The sequence below is a fragment of the Simochromis diagramma genome, unplaced genomic scaffold (genome assembly GCF_900408965.1).
Source record: "Simochromis diagramma unplaced genomic scaffold, fSimDia1.1 OVJJ01000026.1, whole genome shotgun sequence".
Taxonomy (NCBI): Eukaryota; Metazoa; Chordata; class Actinopteri; order Cichliformes; family Cichlidae; genus Simochromis; species Simochromis diagramma.
In genome coordinates, this window is record NW_024386985.1 from 6069603 (window position 1) to 6097078 (window position 27476).

A 27476-nucleotide genomic window follows, 5' to 3' on the forward strand; every position below is an offset into this window, starting at 1 on the left:
CTTACCCTGCTGCTCTGGTAGGCTTCGAACGCCTTCAGCGCGCTGTCAGTGAGTTTGACGTGAAACACGGAGACATTGCTGCCGTTGCTCACTCTTCCACAGGACAGTCCGTAACACTGCTCCTCCTTCAGCGCCGCCATCTTGCTCTCGCTCCCACCACCACGCGCACGGACGCGCTCTGCCGTAAACCGAGAAGTCCCGGTGCTTTTCAATGAATATGCAGCAACGAGCCTGGGAGCGAGGAAGCCCCGTGGGCAAAGCCCGAGTGTCTGCTCAGAAATAATAACGACGACGATGATGATGATGATGATGATGACACTTTACAGCGTCACACCTGTGTTGCTTTTATAAGTTTGGTAACTGAGCGATGTTAAATTGTTTCAATATTTTGAACACTTAAAACTAATTGATATTTTAGATGACTTTGATTTTCTTTTCTGAATATTTTGTAATTATATGTCATCTTATTAACGACTGAAAAATATACACTGACTATATGAACCAGCACTGCCCAGCAGAAACGCGTAGGTAGAGGGAAACGATAGGTCATCAGATTACGTCAGCGAAACGTCAATGTCTGAAGGCAAGAACACACACACCATGATGGTTTGGGTATAGTCACAACACCCGAGAATGTCCGCTTGTAAACCAATAAAACATGGACAGCGACTCCATCTCTGATTTAATTCATTTAACTGTCTCTGTGATGTTTTGGCTTCATGCTGAGAAGGAGCACTCCAGATGTGTTGATGGAGAAGGAGCTTCACCGTGTCTTGGAGAAGAGATGAGTGTCCTCATGCAGTGTGATCCTGCAGTATGATCCTGCATGAGGAAGTCAGGAGTGACTGTATGTGAGAGAGGTGCAGGACATGTACAAGGAGCAGGTGGAGGTATGCACGGGAGAGAAGTGGAATAAAAGTCAAGAACAAGAGAGAATACCTGTGTGTGAATAGGGGGGTGATAGGTGGAACAGCGAAGCTGCAATGAGAAGAGGAAACAAGGCGGATGAGCACAAGAGAGGTATAGAAGTGAGTGTAAGTAGGGTGATTTTGGTTTATAAGCCGGTAGTGAGAGCTGCTGTGATGAAAGAAGTACAGAAAATAAGTCCAACAGAGGGACAGCTCAGAGTCAGAGAGATGAGGTGGTTTGCACATGTGCAAAGGAGGGAGAGTGGATATCCTGGACAGAGGATGATAAAGATGAAGCTGCCAGGCAGGAGGAAAAGATCAGCCCAGAGGAGGATCATGGATGTAGGGAAGGAGAACATGCAGAGGGCTGGTGTGACAGAGGATGCTGCTTGGAGATGCTAAGAGGAACCTCAGAAGGGAGCTGCCCAACTATGACTGACTTAGAAAAGCAGAAGAAAACAGGCAGATGATCTGGAGCATGTTCTCCACGTTCTCTATTAAAAGACATGGATGCAGTAGAGCAGCTGCGGTCCTTTTATGAATCAGTGCAACAGTCGATATCTGTGAAACACAACTGCAGAAAGTGACACAAAGGAAACCGTAGTCTCATGACCGACATGTTTTATTGGGATCAATACAAAATTAACAAATGCATGGAATGGCATAATTACTTTAATCAGCAAGTGTTACGAGTCGATGCGGCTACCAGCTACTCTGATGAAAGCACAGATTTACTGGAGTCGTATTTACTCTAGGTAGGAAAGCAGTAAAATAAATTAACACCAAATGGAACTTAATTTAAGGCAAACTACACAAAAAAATTACAAAAGGTGGAAAAAAAACAAACCCACGCACGCACTCAACATGGCCTTCAGAGAATCATCCTTCAACATTTGGTCTTAATTGTGATACTGAGGTATAATTTACTGAAAATGAAAAATAAACTCCACTTTCACCCATCTGCTGAGAAATTACCTGTACCGTACTCTGCTGTCACTTTAAAGGGAAAAACTGCATCTCAATTAGGGGAAAATATATATTATATATATATATCTACATTTCTCTTTTTCTGGCGGTTGAATGATGGTACACATGACAGAGCATGAATAAATCTCCTGGTTTTAAAATGTAATCCCGCAGTCATGTGCTAAATAATGTATGCTGCCTCTGATTGTTGCTTTCCCTCTGCTTTCGGAGAGGTGTCTACGTTACCTGCGACTCTTCGTGAGGCGTTTCTCACTCGCAGGCTCCTTCGTAGTTCCTAATGACGTGGGCACAATTTTAAGACCATCTCTCTGCACCCCCACAAACTTCAGCGTACACCCACCAACTTAAACATATCCAAAGACTGCAGTACTGCTCTACAGGTGTTTCAATAATAGTGTGTATGTGTGTAGAATTAGTACAGAGGGTCACAGAGGTAGTGCACAATGTAGAGCATCATTAGAAACGTGCGTGTGTGCGCCATTAGAAAGTGAAATTGTGTCTCTTGCATAATAAATATTACTTCAAATGCACAATCTGACACTGAACTATAGCAACAAATGGTAACATTTCACAGCAGCTGATTTCTTTTTTCTTAAATCTATTTTTACACTTTTCGCTTCAGCGTTCCGATAATCGCTTTGAACTACCAGACTGGAAAAACGATGGCAGCAAAAGAAAAGATTCAAAACAACAGATATTAATAAACCTACACATTTACAAGGTTGGAATTACATCTCCCATATTACATCATTACCGATGACGTCGAATTTGTCACAAAGTTCTCAAACATAGCAGAGAGGAGAGAGTGACGGCGAAGAGGCAACTGACCGACTGACATTTCCACCTCCTTTGACCAAAGGTCAGAAGGCACTGCCAGATGTGCTTTTGTGTTTCGGCTGGCCCGCTGCGTGGGACTGGTCAGGCCGTCGCTACAGGTTCGCATCAATTTCTAGCAGCTATGACAACAGATAAGGCTACGCCGCCGATGGCTACTGCAGTGGCGCCAAAAAGCCACTTCCAGCTGAGACCCTGGGGAAACAGAAGTAGAGTGCATGTTAAGCAAGTCGAATGATTTGTTGACTCACTGAAAAGCTCAAACAAACAAAACTCCACATCCTGTTTTATTGGTAATACTGATTAAGTCTGAACCACAGGTTTAACTCTGTGTTTTAGCGACAGTCTCACCCATGAAGACTTGGCGCGTGGTTTCTGCGTGCTGCTGTTATCAGAGGGGTTACCGAGCATCTTCTTATACATGGCCTGCTCTGCTCCCCGCTGCTCCGAGTGCTTCTTCACCAGCTTGGAGAGCTCAGCGTGGATCGTCTGCACACAACAGGCGAGACAATTAGACGATTCAAAGCTGCTCTTCAGTCTAGCACACCTGCAGGACACGCAGCCGGAGTGCCGATTTCTGCGTCCCACGTACGTCAGGACGACGATAAGCAGAAAACACAGCTTTGCAAGAGGAATACGACCAATATTTTTCAGTACTGATGAAACACTTAACATAATCGAATCCTGGTGAAACATGAAATTTGATTTGTGTATGCATGTTTTTGTCTTCCAAGAAATCATTTTGCCCACATGGTGACAATTATTCCAGGATATGGGTCTAGTTATTGTTCCAGGATGGTCTGCTACATGAGTCACTTGCTAGTGACTAAGCAAACTAGCTTTTTCAGACACAAAAACTTTTTCTACTTAGTAAAACAACCTGATCAAAGATTGAGTTTACAGTAATGTTCACTTAACCGTGTATTCTGTCTGTGGAAATGTTTCAACACAAAGGATTTGTCAGTTTCCACCTAAGACGCCGCAATGGTACCATCAACCGCTCACCAAAGACACAAAACTGACAGATGACTAACTTGTCCCTGAGAGAAATGATAAGGGTAAACTAAACATCCTGTTCTAGGAGCACGTGTGTCCAAACGCTGTGCTGAGACGTTCGAAGGCCGTCTAAATTGGACCCGTCATATCCGCATGTCATTTCAAAAAAGTAAATAGACAGGAAAATCATCTCTCACGCATCCGAGTTTGAGATGGGGGTGTGAATGGCTGACACCAGTGAAGAAGAAAAAAAGCAGACAGTGTGTCTATTAGAGAAGAGGACGACAGTGCGTCATCCTGTCACTTCATACGCCTGCGCCTGTCCAAGACCGCCTCATTTATTATAACGAGAGTGCCGCGGTATTGTTGATGCTTCTTGCTGTTAGAACACGGGTTATTTAAGGAGTCTTTTCAGTTTTTGTGGCATATTTTAGCATTAAAAAGGGAAATATAGCACCAAATTAGAAACATGGTGACACACAATGATGACTCTTATGAAATCTGAATTCTCCCCCCGGTTTAATTCAGTTTCTTAATCTACTTTGTTTTTAAATGTAGCTTTGGTACGTTTCATTTTAATACCTCTGGTTTATTCCATTTGCTACACCTCTGTACTTGTTTCAGATTTGCAGATATCAGACATTTAGCTGCATTTCCCCAACTACTCTCACAGGCCCATTAACTTAGCAATTCACCCGAGCCGCAGAAACACTCCATTATACTTGCACTGTGTGTGTTGGCTGAAAAGAGGTATGCAGGCCATGTGCTGTTTGACAGATTTGTGTAGGACTGAAGTGGGGAGTTCTGGGCACGAGCACCAAGCTGCTGCAGCTTACAGCTGATCCAAGAAGCCCACACGTTTAGACGAGTTTCGTCAAACGGCCTCGCGTAGCCAAAGAACCACGTATACCCGGCTGTATAAGCAGAACAGAAACACTGTTTATGTGCTGGATGTGAGTAGAACCTATTCACATCAACAATCTGGAGATGGACCCCTTAAATTGATCAATTGGCTCTAAAAATAGAGATACTTTACCCTATAGCCCCATCTGCTGGCCATAGGAACACAGTTATTTGTCAACACCACAACATGTAGCCATGTTGATTAGCACTGTTGCTCCAGGTACTCTGGATTCCCCTCACAGTCCAAAGTAACTGGTGATGCTGAACTGCCCATAGGTGTGAATGTGGGTGTGAACGCTCGTCTGTCTCCGTGTTAGGCCTGCGACAGACTGGCGACCTGTCTACCCCGCCTCTTTCCCCTCATGTAGCTAAGATAGCGCTCACCCAACCGCCCGCAGGACCCTGATAAAGATAAGAGAAAGAGAATGGATGGCCAAAAATACCTTGTTGCTTGGTTCCAGTTTAAGTGCCTTCCTTAAAGTCTGGATGGCATCTGTGAATTCACCTTGCAAGGCCAGCACCTAAAGCAAACACAGGTACCCGTGAATAAGAGAACCAACGAGTTTACTGACAGAAGGAAACCGAAAGCACGAGAGCTACGTGCACCTTGCCCATGCGGAAAAGTGCCTTTATGTTGTCTGGCTGGTGTTCGAGTGCTGACACGCAGGACTTGAGCGCTGCATCGTAGTGGTCCAGTTTCAGCTGAGAAGCAGCCATGTTGTTTAGACACTTCACTTTCACATCCAAAAGCCCCTCTTCCTCCTCGGGGGTGATGTCAACTACAGCAGGAACAAAAGAAGAAGAAGTTAAAAAAAAAAAAAAAAAAAAAAAAAAAGGACAGTGCAAGTTATTATTCAAATGGTGCGTCATTACATTAGAGGAACATTGGTTAAGCTAATAATGTCTTTTCACTACAACAGCCAAATCCAAATTTACAGGAATGCATCGTCAACGTGAGCATCGGCAGATCTCACCTTTAGAACTAGACTCCGTTATCTGCAGGGCAATGCTATACGAATTGACAGCAAAGGCGTAGTCTCCGCGCTGATAATGGGCATTGCCCCGCTCTCTCTTTTGGCTGGCCAGGGCAATCTTCTCCGCAGGGGGTAGCAGCTCCAGGTCTGGAGCATCAGTAGCTTCCAGCAGTTTCACTTCTAGGGACAGCTCAGCATTTGCAGGAACTGCAGGTTCAAGACTAGAAAGGGAAAGACAAACAATCAGAGGCAGGGTTTAAGAGAGTAAAAGTCAACAATCACTGGATTACACAGGAAACAGGACCTGTCACATGTCCCCGCATAGAACGGAAAACCGTTTTTCGTACAGTAAAAAGTAGGTTTAGCTTTTTAAAATGTAGTGCTAGGATGCGTTTTTTTTTTTTTTTTTTTTTTTTAAATCGACATTTAAGTCTGCATTAGAGATTAGCTTAACCTGTGCACAGAGCCGTCCAGGTTTGCTTCAGCGTTTGGAGATGTAATTCTTTAGGCGTCCTGATGATGGATCACTTACATTTCTAAAAAGATGCTTAAAAAATAAAAAAAAAAATCTCCACAGAACAGCAGCCTCTGGCAGCAATATTAAAACTGCTGAATGAAGGGTAGTTTGGTCCGAGGAAAGAAACCACTGCACTTTTCTACATAATGAAAAGAGAAAAAGCCTGCAGTGCAGAGGAGCACTACAGCTTTCCTTCAATTTTCAGCTCATATGAAAGTTAGGAACTTCATTATGGTCACAATGTAGCACTGCATCAAAGAACCACATAATCAAATGAGGAAAAAACAAAACAAAAAAACAAAAACAAAACCACAACCTAAAAATCTTCTGAAATAAAAACATGGACTTCTTTACGAACTGAAGACCAGCAGTGATACAGCATCACTCTTCTCACTCGCTCCCTCTCTCTTTTATTAACACACACAAGTGTGGAAGAGCATTTTCATTCATCGAGTACTTTTTAACATTGTGATATTATTACGTTTTCTTATATAAAAGTATTCTGCAGCTATTGAAAACATTACATTAAAAGTTTACAAGCAGTAATTAGATACATCCACAGTCAGACGATTAAACACTGCTGCGTTCGCGAGTCTAAAAATACTCTCAGGTTTAATGAATGCGCAGCATCAATAAAGCGTTTCTTTGAGATGCCACCAGCTACCGGGCAGACAACAACGCCTCTCTGTGTCTCTCTCGAGATGGGCGATATAAACAAAAATCAGAAAGATGAGAGCTGCACAAACCAGTGTGACTCGGCAGCTCTGTGGGGAATGACGGGGTGTGCAGTGCCATGAAAAAAGTATTTCCCCCTTCCCAATGTATTATTTATTTGCATATCTGTCACATTTCAATGTTTCAGATTAAATTAATTGGGGGGGGGGGGGGGGGGGGGGTATCCAAACCTACCTGCCCTGTGTGAAAAAGTAACTGCTCCCCTTGTGAAATGATAAATGAACTGTGGCCTGATCACTGTCAGAGCTGCTGAATCACTTCAATAGAAGCTGTCTGACAAAGTGACGCAGGCTAAAAGATCTAAAGAAACAGCTGAGAAACAAAGTCACTGACATCCATCAGTCTGGAAAAGATTACAGAGACATTTCTGAGGCTCTGGGACTCCAGTGAACCAGAGAGATCCATTATTCACACATGGAGAAACTGGGAAAGGTGCTGAACCTTCACAGGAGTGACCGGCCTACCAAAATACACCCAAGAGGTCACAGAAGAACCAGAACAACAAGGCCAGAGGTCATGACTCAACCATAAGAAAGAGACTGGGCAAAAATGGCCTTCATGGGAGAGTCCAAGGAGAACACCACTGCTGACCAAGAAGATCACAAAGGCTCGTCTCACATCTGCCAACAAACAGTGGGATGATCCCAGAGACTCCTGGGAAAATCTTCTGACTAATGAGACAGAAGCTGAACTTTCTGGAAGGTTTGAGTCCTGTTACATCTGCATCAGACTAACAGCGTTTCATAAAGAGAACATCCCAGCAGCAGGTGGACACAGTGGTGGTAGTGTGATGGTCTGGGGGGCTCTGCTGCTCCAGGACGTCTCGCTGTAACTGAGGAAACCATGAATTCTGCTCCATACCAGAAGGAGGATGTCCGCAAATCACTTCATGTCCCGAAGATTAAGTGAAATCAAGCAGCAGAGCAATGATCCAAACAGCAGCAAGTCCACCTCTGATTGGCTCAGAAAGACTAAATGAATGTTTTGGAGTGTCCAGGTCAAAGTCTGGACTTAAATCAGACTGTGCTGCTTCAGCGGGACCTTAAACAGCCGTTCATGCTGGAAAACCCTCCAATGTGTCTGAATTAAAGCATTTCTGCAAAGAAGAGTGGGCTAAAGTTCCTCCACAGTGACGTGAAAGACTCACTGAAGGCATCACAAATGCCTGGTGGTGGAACAGCCAGTTATCAGGTTTAGGGGGTAATTACTTTTTGATTTTTGTTGTTTGATTGTTGGGTTTTCCCTGTTCCTGTTACAATATTAAATCACTGTGAGATTATTATTGTTATGCATTATTGTAGAAGGATTCCTCTGCTTTAATTGGTTAATTTAAAGCTCTTTATAAACCATTTTGTAACCTCTAACTAGAACCACACCAATAGATCGGCTAATATTAGCTATGTGCCGATACGGCCTTATCGGCCACGATAACCCTCACTTAACTCTAAAAACTGTTGTGAGAAACGGTGGTACAAGCCAAGACCTGTGCTCTCCGAAGTGTGATCAGAAAGTCACTAAAGCTTCATTAGATAAGTGGACAAGACAGAGAACTGAAACCCACTTTTAAATGAATTAGCATTGTGAGAGGGCCATTATTAAACTTTGATACAAAAGAGTTTAAAAATAACAAGATGCAAAAACAGCCTCAAACACTTCCTTACCTTCCTCTGGCACCATATGCATATTTGGCATCAGTCTGGATGAGCGCCTCCTCTCCCATCGCCATGAGCTGGACTGTCAGATCCAGTGCCTGAAAAGGAGAAAAGCTCTCTTCAGAAAATTAAGGAATCACACATGAAGTGTGCAAATTCCGCACACAAACTTCTGCAAAGAGCATTAATAAACTAATCTAACAGGTCTTTACCTGGATTACATCACCATCTCCCAAAGTGAAAGCGAGATCAGGCTTCTCCTCTACTAAAGTCCCGTCCACCAGGCTCGTTTTAAGACGGATTTTCACATTCTGTCCTTTCTGTGGTCGACTGTCTCGCCCTTCGCCTTCCTTCAGGACTTTTTTCTTCAACTGCCCGTTACCTGGAATCAGACACAGTCACATGTATTACAACACTGACCACTGTCCATATCAGGCTCAATGCCCATCACTATTCAAAGAAAGTGCAGCACAGCCTACACTGCTGTGGAGCACATCATGGGTCCTACATACCCAAAACATCCATCCATTCATCGACTTGACCTGTAGGGTCGGGGTCAGCGTTTGCATTTTCTGAATTTGTGGGTTTCACCTTCCCTTCCCCGGCATCTTCCAGAGGAGGCGGCTCGTCGTCGTCAATGTCTTCCTCATCTAAAACCTCGAAGTCTTCTCCGCTGTCCAACAGCGACGTTTTGCTGTTCTTCTTTGCTGATTGCGCATTATCGTGGCTATCCGACTCCATAATCTCCTCTCTGTCAGTCATTAGCAGACCCCTCTGGTAAAAAAAAAAAAAAGACGGGAGACAACGTCAAAAATGATCCTTTGCCTAACTCTTAATGTGTGTGCCCTCCCAAAACACGGATTCCAATTCAGATTAAAGCCCAAAAACAGTGTTTAAAGATCCCCCGTCAGTCACACACCACTGAGCTTGTTACAGGCTAACAGCACTGAAATAAAACCTGCTTTCGCTCTGAATCGATCGGGATTATTGATCGATTTTAGCGTGACGTGATGCGATTTTACCTCAACATTACATGTTAACTGTTGTTCTACAGCAAGAAAGCCAACCACACGTTTCCAGAAGTTTCTAACAAGTTGCCCTGCTGTCATGTGTTCCCACACGGATGGCAGGCTGCTGCTAGCACACGTTAGCCGAGGATGTACAGCTAGCTAGCTACTAGTTGTCAGCATTAAATTAGCAATTTTTTTTACTGTCTCTGAGTGTTTATCACTGCTTATACCGATCCCCGGTGGAGTGAGTCAGAGTTAGGGATTTTATAATAAAAAGCCTGTATCAAAATAACCGGACACTTACCCTGAAATTGTCTGTGAAGAGCCGTGTTTTGGTTCTGAGCAGTCTCCTTTAGCTCGCAGTGCTGAAGTTAGGTTGCTGTTGGGGAACATGAAGCCAGTGAGACCTGGATGTGTCGCTGCATACCAATATCAACCTGACTTCGCCACGATCTGTTAACAGCCCCAAGCAGGCTGCTTCCTGTTAACCTTGAGACCCTGCACGTTTATTGGATGTTTCATGCTTATTCATAATTTACCTCAGAGGCAGCGATGTACGCCTGCAGCTGCTATTTGTAATGATATAAAATGACTTATTTTTGCTAGTTTACAACACCGATGAACACACTGAAAGCTAAGAACACTCAAAATGTATTAAATTAAAAACAAAACAGTTTGTATCAGTGATTTAGGGGGTGAATTTACACATGAAGACTTTGTGTGCAGCTCTCTAATGTTTTGATTTATTCTGAATAATGATTTTAAAACTGTGATTTACATATTCACAATGGCTAGACATGCGTTTCATCCAAACACAAATAAACAATGCTGATGTAAAGTTTTCCAGGAAAAAGATGTTTCCAGTCGAAATATGTTTTTACTGATTAACATCATCACAACCAAGCAAAAGTCTTGAGTCACCCCTCGGGCTTGGTTAATGGGAAATAACTGCAGCACCTTATTCAAACATGTAGAAAACATAGATGGAAATACAGTACAGAAGAGGCTTTAAAGAATTTGGTATGACCACTTATATTCTTCAACACAGCCTGGATTCTCTGAATGAATCATCTGTAGTCAATGTGAAAAGAAAAACGTAGAAAATTCTTCAGAAAGCCCGCAGCACTATTGCTCAAGCGCACTTTCAAAATATGATAAAGCCCGGCTCGTTGGAAGCAAAATATGAAGAAACGAGGGATGACTCAAGAGCGATTGCCCGAGACTATATGGAAGATGAGTTAAATGAGCGCTAAGAGGGAGAGAGAGTCAAACAACAAGGAAAAATCAAATGACATTTATTATTGATGCATTGTTTCTTTTTTGATAAGCAAATTATCTGTTTTTCTTTCAGTCTAAAGAAACTTTACAATATAAAGAAACATACAAAGAACATCTTTATTACCTACACAAGACGCCTAAGTCCCTAAGACAAGATTCTGAACTATCCTACCATGAAATACAAAGCAAACCCAAGAGACAGACTGCTTCATATTGAATACTGCCGTGTCATCAGAAAGGACCGCGAACGGTACAGGAGAATCGTTAAACGCCCTTACCCCGATTCCCCACCCCTCCCCGTCTCAATACAACCCCCCCGCCCGACCAGCAAATCTTCCTAATGGTACAGTATTATACATCACAATAGAAGTACAGAGATGGCCGACGATCGATATACACAGAGGACTGAGAGAGGATCAGTGAGAGAGCTTCAAACTATACAACGCTATTACAGGAGCGAATAGCAAAGGACACAGTTTTCCCCATAAGTATTACATTTTGATCTTCTTAATTTAAAATGAGGTTTCCTTAAGTATTTTTTCCTTTTTAAAAGTTTCTTAAATTGATAAAAATCCTTCATATTAAAAACTGCAATATGAGGTCACATGTTTTTTTTTTGTGAGAAGATGCCCTTTTTTGTCATTTTTCTGGAAAAACTATTCACACGATTTTTCAAAACCAAAACAGAGGAGTGGAGGGAGAGCGAGGACGCCGTGGCTCTTTGCTCCTCTCTGTCCCGTCCTCCCCGCCACGCACGCCTTTAGCGTACGGTCTGCATTAAGCGTGTCAATGTATTCTATACATTTAGCCATGTTTACTGTATTCTAGAAATTTAGCCACATGAGCCAAATAGTCAGTGCATCCTTTCACTATGAAAAACATGGACAGATCTATTTATAATTTACTTTCAGCTGTATTCATTGGTAGTGACTGACATATCAAAACATGTCAATGATATCAAAATGCATTATACAGTATTTACAAAAAGGGAAATCAAAGGGTGAGGGGTGTGGAAGGAGGGGGGAGGGGTGCGGGAGGCTGTGTTACTACATAGGAGGAACACTGGACTGAGTGATTTCCAGGCCACCGACGGCCAGACCCTGGAGATGTCCCTGTTTAACGCTGTGTACAAACTGTTCACATTGATATCAGGAAATTGAGAAGTACATCACCACCACCCATAGATGCAACGCTGGTTGCTCAGTTGTCGTTGGTTTGAAAACAGCTGCGAAGCAACTGAAAGAAACAGTTTACCCTCTGAACCGGTGACCGCGAGTGTTCATCAGAAACAAATTAAATAGCGTACTGTGTGACATTGACGTTTCTGTGTGCAGATTCTATGGGCTTTATTTTTTTTAATCAATTTCATACATTTGAAATTAAAAACAAAAACAAAATGGAAACTTATTGATTGCAAGTAATCCTCTTCTTTAGATGGTTTACGATCAACTCCCATCATCAGCGCTCCCACGGGTCCGTTATCCCGCACATGTGGGACTCACTGATGGGAACTCCACAGAGGCAGGTATTTAACGCACAGTTAAGAAGGTGGACCCAGCAGGATTTGTGATTTCAACCCAAACGAGTGTCTCCCACATTTGCTTCCAGCCCAAAAAGGAGTTGCTGGATGGACCAGAATGAATCCTGGGAGGAGAAAAGGGGCCACTTGGAGTCCATAAAAACAGTGAAATCAAACAAAGCAAGAGGATGAAGGGTAGGGAAACACGTTCCAGGAGTCACAGACGACTTGTAAATAACAAATAATTAAAACAAAAGATAGAAAAGAAAACACAGTACAAGCTAAATATGTTACATTTACAGAAAAGACCCAATCCGTAGAGGAGACGAGTGGATTCACAAAATTTCTGAATTAAAAATGGCACCTGACAATCACGTCAGGGTGTCATCGGAGCCATTTTCTACCAGCAAAAGAGCAGGAAGCTAGGAGAAGGGTTACTTTTTAAGACAGTACAGTTAGACGTGTGATCGTCAGGTGCATCTATAGACACACTGTACCTGAAAACACAACTCGGTTACCCAGATACTCTTCCCGTGAAGTTTGGGGAACACATTTAGGAGACAAACATTAAAGGAGGTTTGTGACGCGAGGCTGACGGCGGCAGAAACGAGACAAACAACAAATCAAATCACGTAAACAGAAAATCATTGTGCATTTTTCGAGCGTGTGCTTATTCTGTCACCGTCGCTGCTGCTGCTGAGAGAAAATGTGCCCTTTACAGGAAATCATAACTACATTAGTCAAACGATATCAATTATGAAAATTAGAACAATAATATCAGCAACAACAAAAAATACAAACACTGAATGAAAACCGTTCTCGCCCCAAAATGACATCATCAGTTCATCTTTTTTAACCAATCCTGTCACAGGAGCAGAGCTTTTGAAATGAGGGCTCTCGGCCCCGGGTCGGAGGACTGCTGCGCGCCCTCGTCAGTTTTAATCAGCTTGATGTGAGAACAGGGTGACGGAGGGGCGGAGCTGAATGCGAAGGGGCGTCTCGATTGGGCCTGGACGTCACCCACTAGGGCAGGTTTCGGATGCGAGAAAGACACGCTTGGGGCAGGTTCGCGGTCTCACGGCGCTCGGACCCTCGACGGAGCGAAGACGAGATCCTTCCTGCTGCTCGGAGGCCTTTTCATGTTCTTACACCCAGTTTGGAGGTGTTGGTGGGATGGGGGGCCTTGAGGCGAATCCTGCTTTCCAGGGGAATCCCCAGGGGCTGTGTGGCACAGCACACCATCCACGAATAGGAGGAAGAGGAGGAGGGTAATGCAAGACGCATCAGGGTGGACGGGAAAGGGAGGTTGAGATAAAGGGAGATGAAAAAGTAAAATAAAATAAAAGATTAAAAAAAAAAAAAAATCACACACTCATCGTCATGTTGGGTGAATACTGTAAAGAGAGAGAAAAAGAGAGCAAGAGAGAAAAGATAAGCTAATACTATATTTAACTTGTTCCACTATCCAGTTTAATATAAAAGCAGTTCAGCTACTTAAACTAAATGCCATGTCAAGTCCACCAGCCTTCAGCAGTACACAAAGCTCCTTTTAGTTTATTCTGTATGTCAGTAAACTCAGCAAGCAGAGCGAAGCCCAGCCCAGAGAGAAAATGTGAGGGAATTTCAGATCACAGTGACGGTACAGTCTGACATTAATCACGCTACAGAAATCGCTCCATGCACCAGAGAAGGCATGATGTGTGTTATTGTCCATGCTTGTGTGTGTGCATGCTGTGTTTCTGCGAGAGAGTCGGACAAAGCTGGGAACATGGGGCGTGACACGAAGGACTGTGCAGGGGGCAGATTTCCAAACCGTGGAGACTTTTGTGTGCAAACCAACACGGTGTTAATTTAGCTCTTATCATCGTAAAGCAAGGCAGCACTACAAGGTTTCCTGACAGCTAACTCATAAGTTCACAGGAGACTGTGATTAACATGCACGGATCAGTAAAAATACAATAAAACTAATAAAACTAACAAACACCAGCAGCAGGATATGGATCATCTGTGGCATCTGAACACAGATTTGAACTGAGCAATGAGGAAATGAAAGGTTTTCATTGCTCCGTCTCTTAATGTTAACAAAAATAAGCCAACTAAGTCCAGTCTAAGCTACGTCTAAGCTTGTAGTAACACTGAGGCCCTCCATATTTAAAAATCACAGCTCTCAGCTCAGCCACATATCTGCACCGAGGTGAGATTTCACGCTGACAGAAGATTTTTGTGCTGTTACACTCTCCACCCTGAGTTTTCATAGTAAAACATCTTCAAAGCTCTCAGTCTGTTAACATAAGGATGTTCTGGAGCAAAAGGAGTAGTTTCACGTGACTGTCATGTCTTAATTTTGAAAAACGTCTCACTTCAGTCTGGTGGTAAATGAGTCCTGCCTGAGACGGCAGGGGACTTGCCAGCTTTCTAAAATGGATCACTTCAGACCTCCATCTATATTTGTCTTTAGAAAACCATCCCCCAGGTTGCCGTGGACAATTGGCAGCTACGATCATCTAACGTGGAGGGCGTGAGTGAGTCTCATGCCGGCGGGAATCTGTGTCAAACACTTTGAGGGTTTTTTTTTTTAACTCACACTTTCACTTTGGAATGGGTTTAAAAAGTTGCCTGCCATCTCGCCGTCATCCCGCGGAGTGCCGGGAGGATTGTTCATGCCTGCCATATTGTTGGGAGAATTCTACAAACGTGGACGAAACGCACCAATGAGAATAAAGAACTCATACAGATGGACAAAGAGAGACACGCAGGCACGGACAGTCTTACCTTTGGCAACCCATCCATGTCACCAGAGCCTGCATTAGAAAAGGAAAAAGAAAAACAGTGTCAGTGCAGGATATCCAGAGCTAGCAGAAATTGCTTGCACTTAAACAACTAATGGCTTTTAATTAAGCTATTTGTTACACATACAGATGAGCACTAACTCAGCTGGCTTCACCAATCATGTCTCATACATCAACAGGATCAATTGGCCTAACTCACTGGCCCACTAATCAATTTTCCCTTTGCTCAATACTGAGACAACACTTCCTTGATCTGCCATTAGAGGGCAGAGTCCACCTTCTAAAAGCTTTTCAGTGTCATAAGATTCAGTGTATGGGCTCATAGCTTACTGTACCGCATCTTTAGGTACGCACCTAGTGATCCATTCATATGATGCTGATCCATAGCACCCATTCCACCCATGGGCCCATCGGGACCTGGTCCCATTGGGAACTAAAACAAAAAACAGTCACGTCAGTCATTTTTATTTCTATAGTCCAATATAATAGATCAAAAATTACCATCAGAGGGTTTTAAGACAAAACGGCTACAGCTAAATAAGGTACTGTCTCTCAGTATTTTTGCAGCTTGGGGAACACAACATGTTAGCTGACTGGTTTATAAAAAGGAAAATAAATAAATATATGAAAACTGAGCCAAACGTCGATACGTACATTAGGTCTATTACCACCAGGGCCGATGGGGTTCATCATTGTGTAGATGTTTTCGCTTGAATTTGTTGAATCTACGAACAGAAGAGCAGGTGGATGTTTAGGCTCACTGTGCTTCACTCCTCCCAGACTGGGAAGCACTTACAGGTAAACTGCCTCTTTTCATATGCAAAATCCATGAAAAATTATTGAAAGAAGTTTTGGTCCTTGAGGTAAAGAATGGGGAAAACTGAAGACACATAGGCAGCACCAATTTTACCATTGGTGTAATAGTTTCTGCTACAGTACAGGACAAAGACCACCACAGAAGAAGAAATAGAAAAAGCATCAGTTCCTCTTTCTGCCAGTCAATACACTCGCTGCTCTCTGCAACACACAGTCAAAGAAACCCATCTTATTCCTGTAACAAGAAGATTAGTTGTTATACGGACACCCTGGTAACTTGGCATCAACCAGTACACGCTGTGTCGCTCCTCGCGTGCGAGTCGGTCTGTTCTTAAAAGATTCAGAAGAGTGAGGTGACCTTGATCTGACATTGCAGGTAGAAATTTGTGAGCAGATAACTGAGAAAAGCACGAGAAAGATGAATGACGAGCTGAAAGACGAGGAGCAGAGATGGACAGAGCGCATGCACGGCACATGGGGTAGAGAAATCTTGCCCATTAGCGTTCCTGAATGCGGCTTTTGTTGTCGTGACTGGAGGAAGGGGGCTAATTCCAGAGTGAGGTGAGCACTTTTGTGTGTGTGTGACTGCAGTGGAATATGTTTTCCTTCTCAGTGTAGGTGCGAACAGGACTGCAAAGGGCTGCCCCGCGACATATCACAATAGCGGCGTGCATATAACACAAAAAGAAGCTTTTCACGGGCCATCAGAAACAGAACATCTACAGGACAACCGCCCGCAGCGTTTTGTTTGCAGTCAATCCTCCACAGAGACACCTTATTGATGGGTCAGACCTGAAAGGGATTAGTCAGTTGATTGTATGCCTCTGCTTCCACTCGAGTATTTTTCACTCTATGCCTTAAGTTAAAAAAAAAAAAAAGTGTGACGAAGGATTTTTCATGAACATCACATTTGAGAGTTCCAACAAAAGCACATGCATATTTCCTTCCATTTTTCAGTGTTTTACACTTAAAACTCCTCCTAAAGGCTCAATTCTTCACGTATTTAGAGCCCGATCTGTCTCCCAAAGAGAAATGTGTATTTGACGGAGAACACGTTTGATGTTTCTTAGACAAACCCTCCTTCAGTGAGCACCGGATTAAAGCAGAAACCAGAAGGGAAACTGAAATGTATAACTCACCTCCAGGGCTAGGCATGATGGGAGTTCCTGGTGGGCCGCCTCCCCCCGGAGGACCCTGAGGGGTGAGAGCAAGCGAGGGAGAGAAATGAGCACCGAGTGCATCTAGACGGCAGCGCGCCTGTTAGATATCACAGCGTGACAGGTAATTTATGGCCCGTGGTCGAACACGAGTTCGTGACGGGACACTTACCACATAGTTGCCTGGAGATGAAGATGAATAAGCTATCTGTGGGGAGGAGAGACCCGGGGTGAAACACAACATGAAGCACAGTTATTGTAAATGCACTCGGTCACGTGGACCTGAAGATGTGAGAGGGTGTGACTCACTGAGTTGGTGTTGGGGTTCGGCCACGGACCTCTTCCGCCAGGACCCCTGAAATGCAGACAGGTACGAGGATAAAGGGGAGGTTTTATTATTTGTTATGTACGTGGACTCTAGAGATTATTGCAAAAGTAGAGTTCATCAGCTGACGTGCAGAAATGATCTAGAAACCTGACTGTTCGGCTTTCTGGGAACTTTATTGAGGGAAAGGACTTTTTTTATTGGAGTGACGGTCAGTCACAGGACAAGCATTGAGACTCTGAAACAGAAGACGACTTGTTGTTTTTTTTAGTGCCACGTTTACTCTTTGGGGTTGAAAGTTGATTGACTTTTTCTGTGCAGCCACACTAACGTGGATATCACCTTCCTGGAGAATTATCATCTCCAATCTGCCTTTCGTCAAAAGAAACTCTATGAAAGAAAAGGTGTCTGAGCTACATGTTTCTGCTCCACAAAATAATTCCATTTTTGCAAAGTTTCTATTTGGCATCGGTAAATACCACAGCACAGAGACTGTTCTTTTGAAGGTCACCAGCGATCTCCCAGTGGCTTCTGAGCAGGCATGTGCTCTTTATCTGGCACCGCTGGACTCGAGCGCAGCATTGGACACAATTGATCACAGTACTTTTTACAAACTCTGGTGCCTTGTGGGTGTCTGGCTCAGCTTTATAATGATTTTCACATTATCTCTCAAACAGGCTGCACCTATCAATAACTACTATGTCTCTTTATCCACACTCATAAAGCACGGTGTGGCTCGGGGCTCATTTGTAGCTGCAGTATGATTTTACATACTTCCCCCGGGTCACAGCATTCGTGGTTACTGGATTTCTTTCCGTAATTTTACTGATGACACTCTGTTGTACTTCCCTCTTAGGCCCAGTGACCCTGAAGTGCAGAGCTGCTGCAGGACGTCTTAAAACTGCCGTGCATGCGCATTATGAGGAAAATGCCCTGTAACCCTATACAGCACTATTTTATTTAATTCTTCTCATTTGAAATTTCTTTGCCGTATGCGTCGGTGCCTAGCCTGAGACCCATTGTGTCAGGGTCAGAGTAAAGCCAGGATACAAGGCCTCTGATGTCGGTGACATCTTTAAAGTCTGCGTTTATCGGAGAGCTTATCCTGACTTTCTACTTTTACCTTAAACCAGTGTAAGTCTTTATATCACTTTTCAGTGTAAGTCTTTTTTCTGCCTGATGGTTCTGTGGGATGTTTCTTCTTCCCTCATCTGTCACCAAGCTGGTTTGAGATGAAATTTGGGGTTTCTAATATATTACTACTATTTTTGCCCATTATTTAGGTGATTTAAACATTATCATATAGAAGTATATACAGAATTTACAGCCATAAAAAGAAAAACAGTCTACTAACATGTTCATGCCGGGCATCCCTGGCCCCATGGAGTTTGGAGGAGGCCTCATCCCTCCGCCATAGTTCTGCACAAAGAGATGACCACACAGTCAGCACAGAGCCTCGCACCTGCTCTGTGTAAAGGTTTGAATCTTAATGAAGGTCAGCGACGATCATGTCTCCCACTAACTAGTGTTTAATTATGTGGATGTATGAGCTGTGTGTGGGCTGCGCGTGAAAGAGGACAGCTGTGTGTGGAAGAGCCTGCGCACTCTGCACATGTTGTGAGTCTCTGTATACAGTAAGTGTCTCTATGTGTGCGCGCCCTCCCGCGTGTTTGCGTGTATGTTTTCATCGCTGCCCAGTGGGCTGCTTTGGCTGGCGCTACACGTGTGTCTTTGGACACGTGTGTGTGTGTATGACTGAGTGAGTGAGTAGGGGGGCAGGCCAGAGAGCAGCTCCACTCAGAGGAAGAGTTTTGTTCAGCAGACGATTACACTTGTCGAGCAGATGCCACACCAGCTGCTGGTACGCTCACTGCCAAAGTCACCGAGCCAGGGTGGCACAGAGAGGGGACGAAGGGCACGGGGAGAGAGTGTGCGTGTGTGTGTGCGCGCGGTGGCTGGGTGCAGAATGAAGCAGCTGTCTTATAATGGTAATTCAAAAGGACGCTGCTGTTTAAACATCTTATGTATTAGAAAAAAAACAACATTAACACAAATTAAAGTGATAAAAGGAAACCGACAGCATCGTCTTTGGCACCACTTTTAAAAAAAAATATGTGTTGGTGGTGGCTTGCTCATAGCACTCTAAGCATTCAGTCTCTGTCTCTCTAGGTGGGAGTCAGCAAGTAGGATTTAACATGTAGAACTGGCGTTAGCAGTGGGTGGGCTCTGGTCGCAGCCAAGATCGGCGTCAGAGCGCTTCTGACATTTAAAGGCAAAGTTAAGAGATTGGCGGAACCAAAATTCCTGCTTAGCAAAGGAGAAGGATTATCTGCATGCTGTTTATAGATTGCTGCTTTGACATTATAGCTGTTTTTTATGGAAGCCCCTAATGAAGGGCAACCAAACACAGAGTTTGCTCATAAACTAAAGACCAGGCACCAAACCTGGCTGTGTGGCAGCTGCTGAGTGGGAGTGCAGTGGGCTGGTGGAGCTGAAGGACACTATCCACTGTCGTGACTTGCTTTAGTAACGCGGCCCTTTGTGTTTTACTCTATATGACTAATTTGGTCGTTTGTGTAAAAAAACACTGGTGGTTTACCTGTGGGCCCATGCCTCCCATGCCTCGGGGGGGATTCATTCTCATTGGACCGCCCATGTTTGGATGTCCTGTGATAAAACACAGAGTGTTGGCATGGCAGCACCACTTGGATCAATAACAAATCCATACAGGAGGAAGAAAGAAGATTCTCATTTAGAAGCCAATATAAAGTTTCTCTGCAAAACAGCACACTATGGCCGTCAGTACCTTGAGGTCGGGTGGGGTCCAGGCTGTTTGGAAGGAGAGGCTGTGACCCGGGGATGCTCCCGGGAGGCTGATTTGGCATACGGAGGGAGGGCCTTGGGCCACCTGGGTACCGTGGAGACATGAATGGCTGCAGAAAGGACAAGCGAAGAAAAAAACAACAACTTTATTCCAGGTGATGGCAAACATAAGGCCTGGGGGCCAGAAGTGGTCAGTCAAAAACTCATATCCGGCCCGCCGGACAGCTTTGGAAAATGTGAAAGATGCCATACGTTTTGGAATTTTAACTGTATTTTCAGATATTTTACAGCTTTTCCTTCTCCATGGCCACTCATACTAAACCAAAGTAAATAAACAATGAAATGGCAGTTTTTTTGCTTTCTACTATACAAATTCAGGATTCAGGATCTGGCCCAATTCAGAACAAAATGGGCTCTACGTGGCCCACAATATGAAATAATAATGATCAGAAGCCAAAACACTAACACACATGTACATTTCTTGACTGAGAGTCCTTCAAATATGTTTGTGCTAATGACAACACAAAGCTAGGGTTATGCCCCAAAACACAAAGAAGCCACAGTGCAGTTAGTGCAGAATGTGGCTGCAGTTTAATGAAATCAGCATCGAAAGAAAAGCAATTTAAAGGGACTGGCACGATTAGATATTAACATAATGTATCAAGTAAATAAAACAAACATAAGGTAATCATAAGGATATTATGACAATATTTATTTATAGCAGGGCTTGTAAAACGACTGCAGCGGGAGTCATTAAACACACGACGGAAATTAAATTGAGATAAAACGATAGAAAGCGCTGCACATATTAAAAATACACAAAACATCACAGTACACATGTCTCAGCATGCCACCGTCATTACCAGCTTAGCGAACATCAGATTCTGCTTTTAAAACACTGCATCCATAAATCACAGTGTACGCTGCCTTTTGGTGCTTCTGATTGGGAACTAATAAACACAGATCTCTATAAAAAATTTAACTGATGTTATGATAATAATATCATTTCAACCAGCTTCTATTACTCTCAAAACGTGTACAAATGTGCTCTCCGGAAGCAAGAATACTTCCATGTAAAATAGATTAGTCATATCTTTCCCCTCGGGTGAGAGCCAAACTGTTCTTGACAAGTGACACTTTGAAATGACATAAGGCACAAGATGATTAGCAAACCTGACTCTCTATAGCTGACCTTCTCATGTTTGAGGCTTTATCTTTGCACGTCAACAGGGGGAGCTATTGCGCTGAAGAACAATGTGCATGCTGTATTTTTGTTCTGTTTCCAAGTAAGGAGGGGCTTGTTGTTAAGTTTTGGAAAGTAAGACCTCAGGTGATAAATGCCATTAGGATAAAGGTAAAGGGGGAGTTAGGAAGATGGGGGAAAAAACCATGCAGGATAGAGATCTGGACCAGAAGAACAATACAAGGACAATAATGTTGCAGCGGGTGGGGGGCATTAACATCACACGGCTGGATGAAAGCAGTAGTTCTACACCCCGTCTCTGTTTCTGTGCCACTCGGTGGTGGACATTTTACTACCGACCTCGCATACGCAGGCAGTGTAGCTACAAAGATTCTGCCTGGATTGCGTGATTCATACCAGAAACCTAAGACACGTTCACTATGTTTCAGCAGAGAGGGGACAAGACAAGGCTGGCCGGGACATGCATTTCAGAGCCGGCGAACAACTAGTGAATAATGTAAAACACCAGAGACAGATGGTTTTCAGAATTACCTTTGAGAATACGTTGCTACAACTACAAATATCCACGCCCGGTGGACCACATATCGATGTTAGACGATAAGAATGAATTCAAAAGTCAGTCCAACTATTTTAGTATCAAGAGGAAACGTGCAGATTTGAATGCTGATTGGGTAAGACTTGGGTGTTTTGGTCACGGAGCATGAGCCGCATGATGTTTGTATCATCATCTTATCACAGAGATAAGCACACACAACACAAATACAGCATGAGACTGCATTTAAATTATAATTATGTACTACATGTTTTGTGTGTCGCCGGGTGTGTGTGGTTGGAGCAAGTGGAAGATGAGTTATATAATAACAATTAGTCCTCGAAGTGAGAACCGACTCACTACCGTTTTCATTTGTACCCTTGTCACCTAAGTCGGCTTTCTCTTCGGCTCCTCTTCTCTCCTCCTTTGACCGTGTTGTGGTGGGTTTGTGCATGAAGAGCTGCACAATGTCAGGCTGTGCTGCAATATTAATGGTCTATTGATGGACTACGGGATGGTGAGTGCTGGGCTGAGGAAGAGAGGAGGCCCTCCAGATGCACCTCCGCTCTTTACAGCTGGGCCAACACAGCTAAATTATTCATCCAATCCACCATTGTGGATGCTGCCCGTCCTGCCTGTTAGCACGAGGGACCTGTGTGCTGTTTGTACACTTTTCACTGTTATTTGAGCGAGTGAGCGAGTGGAATCAAGGGTAGGCTCAAGAAGGAACCTACAAGCAAAGTGACAGACTGGATAAATGTTTGGTTCTTACCTGTCCATGAGGTCCCATCATGGGATTAGTGGGGTTATGTGGAGGAGGCTGTGTGTGAGGTGAAGGCTGAGATCCTGGGGGACCCTGTTGAAGAACAGATTTAAAGTTGTTTTTAAAAAACGAGCTTCAAGACTGTAATGAATGCAAATCTTTCTGGGGAAACATTATTAGCGCAATCAACCTTCAATAAATCACTTTTAATGTGAGTACTGCAGTTATAGGTTTGGTTTAGTTTTTCTTGGCCAGATTTTAGGAAATTTATTAGCGGCACTCCATCAGGGCAAGCAAGGCAAGCAGTGCTTGAACAGTGAAATCTAAAAGTAGAGATCAATCAAATCCTGAAACCAATCTCTCTTATTTTAAACAACTTTCTGTCTACAGCTTCTCATCTGTTTGCATCCATCTATCTACTTATCCAGGTTCAGGTCAGGAGTCTAAGCAGGGAAACTCACACTTCTGTCACTCTGGCTAACTCTTCCAGCTCATCTGGGGGGACACCGAGGCGTTCGCAGTCCATACGACACATAGACAATCTGCTGCTGGCTCTGCTTTCACTGCTCTGAGATCAGTTTCAATCTGCCTGTTTGTTTAGCAACTAAACAAACCCTCTGTGATTTATCATCAGATACATTTTCTCTTACTAACCACCGATACCAACAAGTGTAATTTAGAGGGGTTAGAGTGCAATGTGAAGAAGTTTAACAGGTAAGGCAGATTAGCATCTCTGAGAAATCATTTGTTTATACAGCTTATATAAAAAAACAATCAACAATGGAGGCAATCACTAAGTGGTGATTACTCATGGTCCTCATTGCTCAAGCGTTTTAATTTAATATACTAAATGCAATATACTTAGCATATAGTATTTACAACATTTAAAATTCACCCAACCTTAAACACCTACAGCAATAACATTCATATCCATCATATGGATGTTATATTAACATCCATATAACATGTTGGGGAACGTTTTTCTGCACACTAAGTACTTTTACTTTTGATACTTTATTTACCATTGCCAATAATAGAGTTTGGTGTTTGCTGACATTTTTTTAATAATAGTTTATTCTTGCTTTCAATAAAGGAAAATTCCTTTAGAATTCGCGGGAACTCAGCGAATCCCAAAAATTTTGATGACACTACAGACGTGAGTAGTACAATATTTTAGAATACTTCAGGGTAGGTACAGCACGCAGAGAGGTGAAGATGTCCGGGAAGAGTGCTGCAAGATGCACAGGGCTGTCAGCATGTATATAAGAATAAAGATGGACAGGAGAAAAACTCGAAAAGGCTTTAATGTGGTCCAATGGAAGAACATTTGTGTTTCTTCTTGAGTTTCTGGTCGCTGGTTGTCTCCCCGCTTGCCTTGTTGTAAAAGTCACTGCACACCACTGCGTTAAATATAACTGGAGCTTTGGTATTTTGGGGGGTGTGCTTGTATATTAAAAGGCTGTAATTTCAATAAACTCTCCTGAGTCTAAAAAATGATCAACTACACAAGCACAATTTATCACTCTACTTCAATGAGATAAGCGTGTTTTATGTAGCTGATGCTAATGCTGAAGTACAGGGAAATACTTTATTTCCCGGTATGTAACATTCAGTTCAAACAGCTCTCCTGGACATTATTACGGGAAATCAGAAGCACATCACCAGCACTCAGAGGAAAATGAGTATGGCATAATATCTGAAAAACACGATACTGACGGGAGACAAAGTAGTAAATGATCTGAAAGAGATGACCAAAGTTCTACTGGGATTCTAATTCTGCCTCACTTCACTTCATTGTGCACAAAGCAATCCTTTGTTAGCATGCCGCTCGTATACAATAGCAAAGCCCTCTTTATCTCTTTCATCAGAGGTCAAAATGAGAAAATTAAAAATTAAAATTCACTGTAAATATGTAGAATGTCTTCACAACCATCATATTTAATCTGTTACACCAACAAAGAATGCTTCTAATAAGATCTGTCACTGACATTTTCAAAGGGCCGCATTGACTTCCATGCACAGGAATTGTTAATTGCCAGGATGGGGTCAGATCAATTCACGAAGTGGCCTGTAATCAGCATTCAATTACAGCACTGCTGCCAAAGGATAATTCAGGGTATTTTCAAACGTGGTATTATTTTTCTAAATTCTGCCGTGATGACACTTGATCCGGTTTGCCAGAGTTAAAACCGTCCAAAACAGAATCAAGGGCCAAAGCAAGCTTAATTCTGGAGCTCACTTCCACTCTCCAAAGAAGTGCCAAATATTTAAACCCAATCAAACATCATTATGGCAATGAAATAGAAGAATAAATCCCCCTCTGAAAATAACTGAAATTATTCTGTCACTTAAATCAACATTGAACTGAAGACTCAATCACTGCTATGTGAACTACAGTTTCAGTTTATATTATTAGAGCAAATGAGCTGAAACCACTCATAAGTTAATCTCTCACAGCAAACACCTCTACGTTAAAGTGACGCCGTATCACGGGACTAACGTCAACTCTGACCTCCGCGTCTCGTACTACAGCAGCATCATCTGACTCTGGCAGCAGTCACACCGCTAGAAACCTGTTACTAGCATCAATGTGGAGAAACGGGACCACCCACCGCCAGACCAGACTTATCTGCTAGTCTGCCAGAGCTTCTGTCAAGCACTTGGCTATCAAGTAACATTACAGGTGTGTGTGTGTGTGTGTGTGTGTGAGCATGTGTGCAAGATGAGTGGCGGTGAGTGCAAATATAAGATCTCCCTCTTTCTTCACAGGTGATAGCAGGATCTTGTCTCAGGTGCTGAGTGTATGCTGGCTTTGATATACCTGCAGGTACAGTATGAGCACTGAAAGCGGGCTGCCGGGGGGAGGAGGGGGGTTTACTTTAACAGGTGTGTCTTTAACATCATTTTAAAGGTAAAGGATTATGGGAGTGCCCTTGACACTCGCTGGTTGACAGTATTAGTGCAGTTTACTCAAATAGACACCAACACACAGTTATCGGCTACACCACTGTACACTAGATTACACTTCTCCTAATAAAAGGGCCAATTTTAAATATTAAATGTATAAAAATCTAAAATAAACATAACTTTATGCAAATATTCTGCACGCTTGCCTAAAGTGGACCTATTATACTAATATATATTATAACTACAGCGCAGTGGTTGTTAGCGCTGTCAGCTTATAGCAAAAAGATTTGAATCCACTGGCAGGGTGGGGCTTTCCTGTTGACATGCTTAGACTATTCCAGCTTCCTCCCACGGTCCAAAGACACGCACAATAGACTAATTGGTTATTCTAAATTGTAGGTATGAATGTGAGCGTGCTTCAGATTGCTCTAAGTACTCAGTTTCAGACTGTTCTTTTCTACTCCTGGCTCTGTGTGATGTCCCTGAGCAGGGATATCACAGCTCTGGCTGTATGCACAGAAGCTCCTCCCAGAAGCTGTTCAAATAGTTTTTCTTGCAAGAGGCAGCCAATCAGAAAGATATAGAATTTGTAGAATAAGTTTGGCATACATACGTTTGCATGACATTGTGATACTACTGCTCTCTCGCGAATAGCTGCAATTTTTAATTTTAATTATCAGAGCAAAATCATCAATCATCATATCTGCTGATGATGTTTCAGTTGACTGACTTTCAGCTAAACACACACAGCTGTTAGACAAGCGTGCCTCTTCACTCGTGTGCATCGCTTTCCATGTAAGAGGCAGCTGCACATGTACCTGCTTCTCTTTTGCATCGGAGCTAGAGAGAAGCAGGTACATCCACCCTCCGGCTCTACCTCACTTTCCCACCCGGCCCACTGCTCCGCCCTCCCCGTGTGAGCGCTCTGTCAGCGCTCCGCCATCCAAGCCACAGAGCTCGACACCAGGAACCTGGAACTACAGCGGAAAAATAAACACGCCTGACTGACAGCTCGAAACAAGCGAGTTCCCACGGGCACGGATACAGTACTGCTGCACCGCCAGGTACGCCATACAAGAGCACAGATTTTGGCAGGAGAGATGAGCTCGTACTTACGCATGAAAATAACACTGCTCATGAGCAGAAGCACGTATTCAAGGACTTGTTACCCTTTATAAAAGGCAGAAGCAGCAGCAGGGCTCTTCAGACAGGTGCTTCCTCTCCCTGTGAGATGTGTCAGTTTACCTTTCATTGATTCTATTAATCTCATCATCATCTGAGACGTAGTCAAGTCTCCACAAAAGCCACTTTTTAACCAGCAACGCGACATGCAAACCTGGACGTGTTTATTTAGTTGTACATGCAGCACAGAGATGGCGTGCCGGCACAGTTATGACGTCTGTGCCGGTACCACTGTGGGTTTTTTCTGCCACTCCGTGTGCAGTGTGTATGTTCTGGGTGGTTAACACCAGCTGCACTGGCTCGCTCTGTCTCTCAGCAGGTTCACACTGGGGCTAATGCAGCGCTAGCTCTGTCTGACCTCAGAGGTTACTGTTGTTGCCGAGCCAGAGCGTGTGTGTGTGTGTGTTTGTGTGTGTCTAACAAGACACCCCTGCGGGGTCTGACTGCACTGACCCAGCTGCAGCAGTCTGGTTCTCATCCCCCCCACACACACACACACACAGCCTAGTTTCAGTCGATCGAGAGGACACCGCATTGACTTGCATTCATCTTTCAGAGCCGTACCCTCGCACATAACCATGAGCGCTTCCTGCCTCACCTGAATCTTTGACATAACCATCACGTAATCCTTAAACTACTTTCACCAGTTTTACCAGCTGGTCACA

At 43.5% G+C, this 27476-nt stretch overlaps 3 protein-coding genes across 6 annotated transcripts in view; all 3 read right to left on the bottom strand.

Annotated features, from left to right (window-relative positions):
• Nucleotides 1–405, bottom strand: part of ell (elongation factor RNA polymerase II) — a 33658-nt gene extending 33253 nt beyond the window's left edge. The window contains exon 1 of the mRNA XM_040040084.1: nt 6–405. Coding sequence (XP_039896018.1) covers nt 6–140 — 135 coding nt within the window. The 5' untranslated portion in view covers nt 141–405. The remainder of the gene's footprint in view (nt 1–5) is intronic.
• A 1107-nt stretch (nt 406–1512) lies between these two features.
• fkbp8 (FKBP prolyl isomerase 8) lies at nt 1513–9992 on the bottom strand. 2 transcript variants are annotated; one of them, XM_040040087.1, is made up of 9 exons: nt 9821–9992; nt 9019–9280; nt 8719–8888; nt 8516–8604; nt 5603–5823; nt 5235–5407; nt 5072–5149; nt 3081–3218; nt 1513–2924 (listed from the first exon to the last, which is right to left on the bottom strand). In XM_040040087.1, exons 2-9 carry the CDS (start codon nt 9266–9268, stop codon nt 2838–2840), a joined length of 1206 nt encoding a protein of 401 aa, XP_039896021.1. In that variant the 5' UTR covers nt 9269–9280; nt 9821–9992; the 3' UTR covers nt 1513–2837. The 2 variants fall into 2 exon arrangements, with proteins under 2 accessions (XP_039896021.1, XP_039896020.1); XM_040040086.1 differs by lacking the exon at nt 9821–9992 and adding an exon at nt 9529–9773.
• Nucleotides 9993–10795: 803 nt separating this feature from the next.
• Nucleotides 10796–27476, bottom strand: part of ssbp4 (single stranded DNA binding protein 4) — an 84887-nt gene continuing 68206 nt past the window's right edge. For 2 of the 3 annotated variants that reach the window (XM_040040088.1, XM_040040090.1), the window contains 12 exons: nt 22732–22815; nt 20207–20333; nt 20000–20067; nt 18755–18819; nt 17385–17430; nt 17248–17283; nt 17058–17112; nt 15757–15827; nt 15457–15535; nt 15086–15114; nt 14898–14999; nt 10796–13534 (listed from right to left, as the gene is read on the bottom strand). In XM_040040088.1, coding sequence (XP_039896022.1) covers nt 13451–13534; nt 14898–14999; nt 15086–15114; nt 15457–15535; nt 15757–15827; nt 17058–17112; nt 17248–17283; nt 17385–17430; nt 18755–18819; nt 20000–20067; nt 20207–20333; nt 22732–22815 — 846 coding nt within the window. In that variant the 3' untranslated portion in view covers nt 10796–13450. Of the gene's footprint in view, nt 13708–14897; nt 15000–15085; nt 15115–15456; nt 15536–15756; nt 15828–17057; nt 17113–17247; nt 17284–17384; nt 17431–18754; nt 18820–19999; nt 20068–20206; nt 20334–22731; nt 22816–27476 lie in introns of all 3 variants that reach the window. The other variant, XM_040040089.1, reaches the window with a different exon arrangement.